The 12341-nt window shown below is 37.2% G+C and overlaps 1 protein-coding gene across 6 annotated transcripts in view; it reads right to left on the bottom strand.

Moving 5' to 3' along the window:
* Window positions 1–292: 292 nt before the first annotated feature.
* Window positions 293–12341, bottom strand: part of INSC (INSC spindle orientation adaptor protein) — a 149631-nt gene continuing 137582 nt past the window's right edge. For all 6 annotated transcript variants that reach the window (XM_052811693.1, XM_052811692.1, XM_052811690.1 and 3 more), the window contains exons 10-13: window positions 9206–9272; window positions 6165–6320; window positions 5417–5493; window positions 293–3415 (exon numbers count right to left, since the gene is read on the bottom strand). In XM_052811693.1, coding sequence (XP_052667653.1) covers window positions 3287–3415; window positions 5417–5493; window positions 6165–6320; window positions 9206–9272 — 429 coding nt within the window. In that variant the 3' untranslated portion in view covers window positions 293–3286. The remainder of the gene's footprint in view (window positions 3416–5416; window positions 5494–6164; window positions 6321–9205; window positions 9273–12341) is intronic.

Here is a 12341-nt window from a genome sequence, read left to right on the forward strand (position 1 = left end):
CAAAAGCCAATGTTATTTTGACTGTTCATTGCTGTTATTTAAAAGGAGATGGTCAACATACATATTGGGAACAAGCCATATGAGATACCAGAATCAGTCTTGTGCTAAGGCAACGTGACACCCTACAGACCAAGTCCCGTCATTTGGATACTAACAGGGAACCCTAAAAAATAGGTGAGACATCCATTTACCAAGACATTATCTTATCCCTTGTAGATACAAATATTATTTTAAATAGAACAGGTCAGACAAGTTACATTCCACATAAGTGATTCATGTACCAAACACACAATGAACTGGGAAAAAAAATTTATTCTATGAATGAAACATCTGGGCCCCAAATATCTGTAAACAGTTCAAACTAAAGGTGAAATTTGAACACATTGTCCAAAGTCACTGGAATGTAAATCAAAGTTACAAAGAATCCTGCAGTTCACTGCAAGTTTGTCTAACATTTCTAATCTCATATAAAATCTAAAATGTTCAGAAAAATATAAATGAAACTACAATATTTCTGATAAGCATAACATTCCGTTTCCAGAATGATTAAGCTAATATCTAACCTACATGCAGTCTCTACAGGTCAATGAGTCCACATATATGAATTGACATGTAAATGTATTACACATACTGTCTACCTCACTCTACTAACTCTATATGTATATATACAGGGAGTCCAAAGATTGATCCACCAAAATGCATGTTTTAGTGAAAATCTTTTGACACAAAATATTTTGTTTCATACTACATTGAAATCAAACATGTTTATTCTGGCTTAAACTGTTTCTCTTTTTTTGGTTTAAAAACTGAGAAGTCACTTTCAAAGCAAACATTTGTAATCCAGAATTCATTCAGAAGTAATGAGAAAATAATATCTCAGTATTTTTAATGACTTTTTATTTCCAAGTTAATTAAGAGGAAAGGAAGAGTTATGTTTATTTTCTCATAAACTTTAGCATATACAAAAATAAAGTGCACAACTTTAGGTGAGAGATTCAGACCTAGCAAAAATGGTTTCAGTGACACTTAGGTGATAACAGGTCTGAACTGGCTCTTTCAAGATATATTTTTCTACTGCAAATATGAGATCCACCTAAATGTATTTTGTTTCTGTAATGCAAACAGCCACATTCATAATATGAACAAACGTAAATGGACAATATGGGCCTAGAGTTATGGCCACACATTTACAGATTGAGAGTATCTGTAGTAAAATCAATTGATGTGGATTCACATTATTGTATCTAAGAGAAAATTAGACTCATTCATTGCTACTGGCCTGCTCACTGAATATTTGATTGACCTGTTAGAAATGGTTTTAAAGCATTATGAGTCATAATGGAATTTTCTTAATAGCTACTTCAGTTCACTTTACATGTATGGACGTTTTTTTAAAATGAGATTTTAAGTTTACCTATTATGAGATAAACCCTACCCCATCTAAAAACTCCTGTCTCTGGTGTTAGTTGCAGCTGACAGAATGAGGTTTGGTACAGCACATTCACAACAGAATTTGATATGTGTACTATTAGGGATTATCACGCTATCAGCTTGATAGCAACGGGATCTTATTGAGTTCATTTTTTATGAGATTTATGACTTCATTGTTTATACCAAGAATGTTGATGTTACTATTTAAAGCATCCATGGTTCGTTCATACATGTATTTCTGCTTAGTGAGGAAAGTGTTAAAGTCCATCACTTGTATAACATTTTTAAAGCTGTACAGTACCATACCTCTTAACAATCTCGGAGGTTTAAGGAGCTGTCTCAAAGTTAGCAAACAAAGCAGAATTCATGTCTGCTCTTACTAGAAAATTACATCTGTGAAACATCTGATTCAATGCTTATCTTTGAGTAGTTGCTTATGACAGAGGTCATTGTATGTTTTCTGTTTTAAAACTTCAGTCAAGATAGAGCTCATAGTTAAATGAAGAGATCACAAGGAAGAAATGTTAAGACAGATATTTCTTAACCCATATACTCATGTTAAGACAGAGACTTCTTAACCCATATACTCAAAGGGAGAAGAAAGTAGCCGCCATGTATCACTGCTTGAAGCAGGACAGTTTCCTCAGACACAGAAAATGTGGAAGACAATCACAGCTTAGCAATTTCCTGGTGCCTTTCATCTAAACACCACATAATACTAAATAAACATTAATGAATTAAGCTGCTTAGCATATCTACAAAGTAAGTACAGTAAAGAAGAAATGTGTTTGCTTTTTTGGCAGATTTACTAGTACCCTAAAGCTGCTGATCATAAAATGATCCAGAGCGATAGATGCAAGCCATCAAGGAAAAAAATACATGTACTTTCATAATCTAGAGAGTGCTTTGTGAGAAGTTGGGGGGAAAAACACTCAAGATATTGCTGGTTGAGTAATTTTAAATTTATATAGTTTCTTAATGAAAAGAAAATGGTATATTTTAAGAGGAATGTTCATGAAAAAAAAATCTCTTTTTAAATCAACTCTATTCTTTATGTTGTTATCCAGTGGTAAAATCTCCTTTGTCAACTCCAAGAGCTCCTGAACATCCCATTTCACAGTTTGAGAAATACAGGACTAGTTAGAAAAATGGAAAAATGGAAATTCAAGTTACAATTAATTTATAAGTTCTGATTATTTAGTGCATGCATGGGCAACTTTTCACAAAAGTAGTAGCTTGAATATTAAAAACATGTCTGGACATGCTCACTTCCACAGCGTAAGAATGTCCTCTAACATCATTCCAAGTCAGTATTTGAAAATTTTCTGAAAAAATTTCTCAGCTAATCTATTAAAAAATAATAACATTTAAGAACTGGACTCAGACTGTAACATCCCTTTCATTTCAAAGTATATACTTCTAGCTTTAAGGATTATTTTACTTCTAATGGAGCAAATGCACGAGACTAAAGCATTTCATAAAAAAACTGCAAAATGTTCTAACTAGAAAAATATCAGCGATAAAACATTATTAGAAGCATTTAACGTCAGAGCACCAAATTCTTGGCTTTGTTACCTTGATTCAACTACATTAAAGAAGGCAACGTTTTGTTAGATTGCAGGGATAAGGTCTGTTGATGTGTCTTGGCAGGAAAAGAAAATAAAAAATGACCTTTGCAAACCACTGAAACAAGTTTGCTCATTCTGTTTCTTTGCTCCTACAAACCACGTGTTCATGGTTTTAAAATAAATAAATCATAAATAACAATAGGACTAAAACTAAATAGAATTGTATATGTATTATCTTATTGTATACCTATCACTTTGTTTATTTTTCAAAGGTTTTTGGCTCACATTTATACAAAGCTCTCTTCCATATTTGTGCATAGCAGAAAGGAATCCACAAGTCTGGGCTTTACTAGCTGCTGAAAATCTGAATCTTCGAGTCCTTCAGGACTCATAACTGCTAGTCTCCGTAGGGCTGCCTAGAAAAACAAAACAACACAATTGTAATACTGTTAAGGTTTGACAAAGTCTTCGTTGCAGAATCCATTATAACTATCTCTAAATAATAGCCAAGACTCAAAACTGAACTGTGCAGGTCTATGGACTCTTCTGCCTGGCTAATGTCTCATTACTGTCTTCATCTGTCAGATGAATCTCCCCTCAAATGCAGCTATGAAATGACAATTCTTTTGGGGCACATTACTTTTAGACCTGAGCAGCAGGGACAGTGTGGTGTTAAAGAACACAGCAGTGAGACTCAGAGCACTTTGATGGTAAACCTATCTCTGATCTGCTGCACATCTCACACTGCCTCTTTGTATCTCAACTCTCCTCTCAGCTTTTGTCTTATTTATGAGATCTATAAGCCATCTGATTTGGAAAACGTGTGCTACTGAAGTTTTATGCAATGCCCATAACAGAAATCTTCTAGATACTAGTGTAGTAGAAAGAAACTGTACATTTCAAACCATTTGGGAACAAATAAAACTGCCAGTTGTTCCAATTATAAGGCTGCACAATACACATTGCATTGATGTTACTATTATCTTCACAAATTCTTCCCTTCTAAGAAATTACCTGTTTTTCTCGCTGGAGAAAAATATACAATTACATACCTTCTATCAACCTGACACGACAGATGCAACTGGAAAGCAGGCTGGCTTTCCTCAAGAACAAAAATTGTCTTCTGTTAGTAAGGTCTGATAGTTGTGATCAGCTTATCTCTGTGCTGTTTTTCAATGCAGCACTAACACAAGAGTTAATCGCCTGCTTCAAAATATACAAAAAGTAATCAACCAAGCTAAAAATACCAAACAGTACAAGCCCTCAGACTTTAGTGATTATACCTATCAGAGCCTGAAGCAGCTTATGTCTCAAGGACAATATTTTTGCTGCATGTTTATCAGAAAGTGTCATCAGACAGTTACTAAAACATCAGGAGAAGCAGAATTGCTAAGACAGACAGGCAGGTAACATACATCTCAAGCGATAGGCATGAATTCAAGGAATGTGCAGCAACAACTTCAGTGAGACAGAAAGATCACAGTCTGGTTTGCTGCCATCACTCCGTGGCCTCTGCTCTAGCTGTACAAGATTAACAAGCCTTCTTGGCATATATGAAGAACAACCACAGCATTTCTTATGCTCACATTCATACTCTCTTCATCCTGAATGAGTCCTGCTTAAACGAACAAAACTTCTCACGTGCTGGTACAGAACTAGCTGTTAATCAAAGCTGCAATAACCAAGTTTTACTTTTACATTTAAAATAACATTAATACTCAAAAGCACTGTCAAACAATTTACTTCAGTCTTCATTCATCAAAACCTATCTCCTAACCCTAGATCACCCATGTCCCCAGCACTTTCCTCTCACAGAATGCTAAGTGAAATTACTCAACTCCAACAGTTGACTGGGGCTCACAGTCCATGCAGTGCAGGGCCAGCAGCTGGGATTTTTCTCCTAAGCAGAGAAAGTGTTAACCTGCTCTTGGCCACTCCTTGGCTGGGCACTATAAGACCACTTGGAGACACTTGGAGACCCAAATATCAAAAAACGGATTGTAGTGAAAGCAAGAAAACTCCTTTCCTCTTTGACCACTTTACATAAATATTTCCGTATATTTGTGTGTGTGCAGATAAAGGGCTGCTACCCCTGTGATTCAAGGCTCATTTCAGCAAACATAGCATCATCAGAGAATGGAATTTAAGAATTACTGAAACCTTAAATTCTAAAGTGTTCCAGAGAAATTTTTGAGTGCTCAATAATGCTAAGATGAAGCCATTTTTCCTTATGTGCTTACATCTTCAGTCAGAGGATAAATAATTGACACTGTACAGGATTATGCTTAAGGGGAAAAGCGGGGGACCCTGGCATGAATTTAAAACATTCCTGCAATACTTATGCATTTTGAAATCTAAAGGGCTCTTTTTTCTGCATTTTCAGGATAAGCATGAAAGAAAGATTAAAATATACCTACCAGACATGCCACTAAAACAGAATCACTGTTATTTCTTTCAGTTGGTGATCTGCAAAGTTTAATTAGGCGAGGAATACCTGAGTGCACAAAAGAGTATCAGGAGAAATAATTTAGAAAAACAAACTCCTTATTTTGAGATGGGGTCTTTTTTTAAATGTTTTATATTTATTTTCCTTAGTAGATATGTTCTCTAATGCAAAGATAATATGCAAATACTTAAGGGACTGTCCATGAAGCTATGCAGTTCAGAGCAGTCATAATTAATAGTTGTAAAGCATAAACAAACAAATGCATTGTTTTTACCCACTATTGCTGTTTCAGAGTGGAAATTGTGACCTCCATTTCTTCCCTATCAACCCTCCCACATGCCCTTAAAAAAATTCTGCCAAAAGAACATGTTCCTTCCTGTTAGATTCATCACAGCTGAACCTGCAGGGGTCCAAGTTTTCTGTCCAGACAGATCCTGCACAAGGGTTTACATAAAGGAATGCAGGAGGCAGCACTGTCAGTTGGCAGAGTCTGCCACAGCTATGTGTTGAGTGGGCGCTGCACCTCAGGTTCCTCTGGGAAATGAGCCAGAGGTTCATTTAGTACAACCTCCTCAGTCACTCACTCTCTGGACAGACTATATAGGGAACCTATTTCATAAAGTGTACCAATTGAGGCTAAAAATTAAAAAGAACTTCTCCATGACTGGCAGTTCCTCCCTCTTTTTCAGTCTGCCATTAAGCTAGTGATACATCCTTACAGCTGAGTTTTACGGCTGCATCTGCCACTTCAGGATCTCGGCTGAGTCGTGCCAGCGTAACTGCAGATTTCTGTTGGACTCGCTCACAAGCAGCAACTTCTGCTGAATTTCCTGAAGATGATCTTTCAAAGAGCATTTCCATTAAAAGTTGAACACCTGGAAGGATGTAAGAGCCATTGTCATCCTCTCTCCAGCAAAACACTCAGTCCAAAAAAGTAAAGGGAAAAAGCAAGCTCGGTAAATACAGACCAATCACTGCCCAAATAGGGCATGAAGAATGCATAAATGTAGACTGCAATTTGGCCATCGGCATTCAGGCACATCTGATCTCTTCCTAAGTTTGTCTTCGCTAGGAAGCTACAGAACTTCTGGAACTAGAAAATGCACTCACTAACTCTTCCCTTCTCTAACTTCTTGACTCCTCTACAAGTTAGTGTTTTAGATTTCACAAATTTATTTCAGTCAAACTAAATGCAATTCTTTATTTGCTTCTAAACTAACCTGAAGGTAAATCACAAACCTAAAAACCTGTAGTGACATATTTCAGGTCTCTACATGAAATTTTGCTTTGAATTAAAGGAAAGTAAAACTTGTTTTCGGTTTGTGTATTTTTAAGCAAGCCTTTAAAAGTTCCCATCTCAAACTGTTTAAGGGTATTTTAGAATGGGGAATCCTTCAATGACGGAAATGATGAAATCCTGCCTCTTGAAGTTTACTGTGCGACTAACTTCACTTCAGAAGAGACAATGTCATCCATGTTGAAATGGTTTCATTAACTTATTGTTGCCTGTAGGAGTTGATATTCTTATTGTAGCAGCACAAAAACAGATGAGACTGTACTGATTTATATTTTCTAGATTATTTTAAATGTAAGGACAATTATGTGCTATTAGACTCCATACGCTATTAGGCATTCAGATTACTTCAGGTAGCATCAGAGGATTTTAACTGTTAGAACATTTGCATAAATAATTAAGAGAATTAGCATCAGAATCATGCAGCTAGATAATAATCAATCAACATACAAAAAAGTCAAAGTTGAGAAGAAAATGTATCTAACTTCTCCAGCATTCAAAGACCCTTCTCAATTTGTGAATCTGGCTTCTGACCAGCATCTGATTATTACAACATTAGGCAGACACAAAAAGCCTTTACACACAAGATGAGTGTCAACCCTTCTCAAAAGCCTGGGGGCAAATGGTTCTGTGTGAACTTCCATTATGAAGTGCATTCACAAACTTTACTTCATCACATTGTGCGTGACAATCCACGTATACATCTCTACCTACTGCAGTATCTAGCATGAGTTAGGCTTAGTTGGCTTAGCTGTCAGTATAATTTCATGAACTCCAATCAAGTTTCTGCTGTAGTAGAAATAGAAGAAATATGATCATACACCTGTCCCAAACAACAAAACAGGTTTTGTTGTGCTCCAGGAAATAGATAGCCAAACTACATAACCTATCTGTTAATCATAAAGGAGTGCAAAAGCTTCCAGGGCATATCTGGATTGTGAGTGGTAACAACAGTGAATCAGAAAACAGCACAAGTCAAACAGACAAATCACCAACAGGGTATTTGCTACCCAATCCTGTAAGTACAGACACCTAGGAAATGGGAAGTCTCCTGGGAAATGTCAGGGTCTTACCAAGAGTTTCTGGAAAAGACTCTGGGTAGGGAAGCCCCATGTGCCTGCACCAAGAGCTCCAGGACCAGCTCTCCAGCCTCCAGGAACACAGGGAGCTTGGACCAGGCACATGGCAGGAACCACCACGTGGGCCTAACCGACCTCTCTCTGTGCCTGCCCCATCTGTCCCAGGCAACAAGGAGGTCATAGAAGAAACAACCATGCTAACCTGCCTTGCTCCTCCCCCTCACTGCACTGTCTTCTGCATGGGACAGGGAAGTCAGGTAATTTGTAAAACTGCATATATCTCTGATTAAATTGCTTCGGTATCCAGATCCTTTCAACCTCCACATTGTCATTTGGTCTCAAACTGCAACACCTATCCACCTTAGCAAGGACATCAAATGCATGCTACCTCTGCACACAGATGGATCACATCAAACAAATTAATTGTGCCTGATTCTTGCAAGTCATATTTGCGTGCACAGAGCTCAAATGTTCCACTGAAATGCAAGAAACATCTAAATCCAGTATTACAGGAATTGGCCAATTCTATTTGCAGACCTAGTTCTATGTAGATGCTTTCTGAAACCCCTTCTCTCACCTACAGTCAGCTATGTCTGAGATTCAAATGGATCCAAACTCAAACCATTATTACCCAAACCTTAATTTAAAAAGTGTGGAAGGGATATTCCTAGGACAGAAAAAGCAATATATGTGAAGCTTCGCTATAATTTAATAACTCCCACAAAAAAAAAAAAAAAAAGCTGTCTTACTATATTAGTTGGCCATGAATTTGCTGGTAGGTGGATTAACAGGGCAGTTACGTCCTCCTGTATCCTAATCCACAGAATTATGAACCTAACTTCTCAGACTTCTGGTGGGCCTGTAACACCTAGGGTTTTTTCAACATAATTAATTTCTCATAACATGATACTTAAAGAAGTATGGGAAAAAACTGGCAACTGCTGTATAGTAATAAAAACATAATGCTTCAAAATTTATAATACTTCTGAATACCTGTGGAAAAAGTGACACAAAATGCAGGTATGCATGGCTCAGTATCAGATGATGTCTTTCAACATGTAAGAATTGCCACTTTATACAATGCAATTACCAGAATAAAGGTTTTTGAAACACTTTGTTCTACCTTGTTTTGTATCTATCAATTGCTAAGAACATGAGCAATAGGGTCATACATGAAAAGTTTTCTAAAACAGTGGCAACTTCAGTTACATAGAACCATCCCAAGGACTCATTTTGCACCCTGCAGCAATGTGCAATATTAAGCAGAGACAGGATGCAAAATGGAGTATTAGTGAAGCCTTTCTCCTTTACCTTATAACCACTACTTTCGCATCTACCCACATTCTCCACAAACAAAACCAGAATATAATTCAGCTGAAATACATACCATTTCCTTGAATGATTTCTGAAGCACACTGGTCCAAGACAGACATGTTTGCCAATATTGTTACCACCTGTTATTAAAAAGATAAGAGAATATGAAGCATAGCCCTACAATTCAGTAATATTAAATAGCACTTTGGTGTATATATAAAATTAGTATGGCAGAAATATGGCAAACCCAATACAATTAAAAAGCATTCTTGTAGTTGAACAGTCTATTCCCACCTTTGTGATTTCTCAGGGGTCTTTATCTTACATAAGAGCACTAACTGAAATCCAGACAACATGAAAAGTAAAACATCTCTTTCTCACCTTCCTATACTCATGCATAAAAGCCTGTAGTATAGAGATCTATGCAGCAGATTTGTTCAGTGGTCAAATTGGTAGAAAGAGGAAGATAAAAATTTATAAAAACCAACCCACCAAAAGAACCTTGGAGTCCTACAAAGAATTCAGCCAGGAGCTGCCCACCCTCAGGAACCAATCGTGTAGTCACATGCCAGCTCAGGCAGAGCTCCCAGTGAAGGCTAAGAACCAGCACACAGCATACATTCAGTAGTGCCAAGTTATTGCTACCTTTCTGCTTCAGGGTTCAGCTGAAATCTTGAGAAATCCTTGCAACAGGTTTGGAGTTTTGAGCCTTGATTCAAGGGAGTATTTAAGGAATACTTTTCAGTTTTATTGAAGCCGTAAGTTGTGTGCATGTCAAAGCACTGTCTCAAAATGAGCTGGATTTTAAAATCCATTTATTCCTTTCCTGAGCTAAGGCCAACACTAGGTTTTGTGCCAACAGAAGCACATTTTGAGATCCCGATTTACAGAATTTCTTACCCAAATTGCACTAACTGTTTTCAAGATTAGCTGCAACTCAGCTTGCTTAAAGTGATGCAGCAAGCCGTTGACAGAAACTGGATCATGTGGAGCTGTTGGCTTTCAATCACCCATTCCGTTCATTGATATCATATACTTTGTCTCGTACGTCCTGCAAGATACTCTTTTTTACTTTATCCTTCAAATAACTTGCTTTCGGCATGCAAACACATCTCAATATTAACAGCATATGTGAGAGACCAAATAATAAATGTTATAGATCATTAGAATGCAAAATAGAAATAATATTCTTTCTTTAATTGTGTCACTTCTAGTTGAGAAAAACTGATCAGCCTCAAAAATAATGATCAGCTTGAGAACTGGTTATCAGCTTTTTAACAGTACAGTGTCAGTTCACAAACAAGGAAACTTCTTAGATGTAAGTAGGCATGGGATCAGATCACCATTCTGATCTCACTTTGCCATTTTAATAACAAGGATGACTCATTTTTGATGCTGTGACATAAAGGTCTTCCACTTTTGAAGGTAGTGTTACAGTGTCATCTCTCTGAATAAATATACTTACTTAGGATGCAAATGAGTTGCTGAAACTCTACAGAGTGACAGGTAGAAATATGGTAACTCAGTATATGTCTATGTATTTATTCCATATTAATTATTAACTGTGTTTCAGGCTGAGTGTATATGTTTTCTCATTCTAAATTATATCCTGTTAATGAAAATTGCTTCCTCTATGCAGAGTCTGTACCCCATGTGGCTCACTAAGCCACAGATGAAGAATTCAATTAGCCACAATTTGAATACATGCCAATTATTCCACTGCTTCAAGTTATTTTGTCTAATAAGTATTTTCATACATAAAAATATTTTGTGTGCATCTTTTGACACCAAAAATTATTTGAGGTTATATCTGTACTTCCTTTGCGTTGATTATGTGCCCCCCTATATTTTGCAATGTATTTATGAACTAGCCTAATGGGTTTATATGTAACCTTCTCCAGAGGGGTTTATAAAAGACCCTTATCATCAATAACCATCAAGTTCTACCTATATTATCTTTTAAAATCTTTGTAGGACTTCAAAGGCAGTTAAACTATAGATTAGCTCACTCCATATGGATAGATTTTTCTTTCCCCCCAAAAGTCACATTTTCCTATGAGGTACACAATGTAACAGGAAATAACATAATGTAAACACATAATGGGCAAGCTGAATAAAGAGTTGACTTTAAATGCTGTATTTCCTCTGTACTTGACTATTTTAAAATTCAGTATACGTGCAGCTGTCCTGGTTTCAACTGGGATAGAGTTAACTGTCTTCATAGTAGCTGGTACGGTGCTGTGTTTTGAGTTCAGTATGCAAAGAATGTTGATAACACTGATGTTTGCAGTTGTTGCTACGTAGCGTTTAGTCTAAAGTCAAGGATTTTTCAGCTTCTCAAGCCCAGCCAGTGAGAAAGCTGGAGGGGCACAAGAAGTTGGTACAGGACACAGCCAGGGCAGCTGACCCAAACTGGCCAAAGGGGTATTCCATACCATGTGACGCCACATCCAGTATAGGAACTGGGGGAAGTGGGGGCAGGGGGATCGCCGCTCGGGGATTAACTGGGTGTCGATCGGCGGGTGGTGAGCAATTGCACTGCGCATCGTTTGTACATTCCAATCCTTTTATTATTACTGTTGTCATTTTATTAGTGATATCATTATCATTATTAGTTTCTTCTTTTCTGTTCTATTAAACCGTTCTTATCTCAACCCACGAGTTTTACTTTTTTTCTCGATTTTCTCCCCCATCCCACTGGGTGGGGGGGGGAGTGAGTGAGCGGCTGCGTGGTGCTTAGTTGCTGGCTGGGGTTAAACCACAACAGCAGCTTACATGAAAATTTCCTCTGTAATACAGTCCAAAGTTCAAGGAAGTTTAATACTAAAGATTACCTCTCTAGAGGAAAACACAAACTTAAATGTAGACTCAATTTGCTTTGAAAAGCAACACTTCCGTGAGCACTGGTATTAATGAAGTTTCATTTCTTTTGGATTTAGAGTTGATCAAAAACCATAAACAGAACTTTTCCAGTGGCATCTCTCCCACTGTAGATTTTTTTGTTTAATGATACATAGGCTCCTGCTGCAGTCTTTATCTTAGCCTCTCTTTTCCCATTATCTGGCTCCAAATTTCATAAAGCCTTAGGCAGTCTCTCAAAAACAACTGTGAAGTCTTGTTGAATCAGCAAACCAGTTCAGGTGTTATTTTGAGACATGGAGCACCTAAACAGATATAGATAAAAGTGACTGCCTAAGCCTCATTTCCAC

This window comes from Harpia harpyja, chromosome 16 (assembly GCF_026419915.1).
Source record: "Harpia harpyja isolate bHarHar1 chromosome 16, bHarHar1 primary haplotype, whole genome shotgun sequence".
NCBI lineage: Eukaryota > Metazoa > Chordata > Aves > Accipitriformes > Accipitridae > Harpia > Harpia harpyja.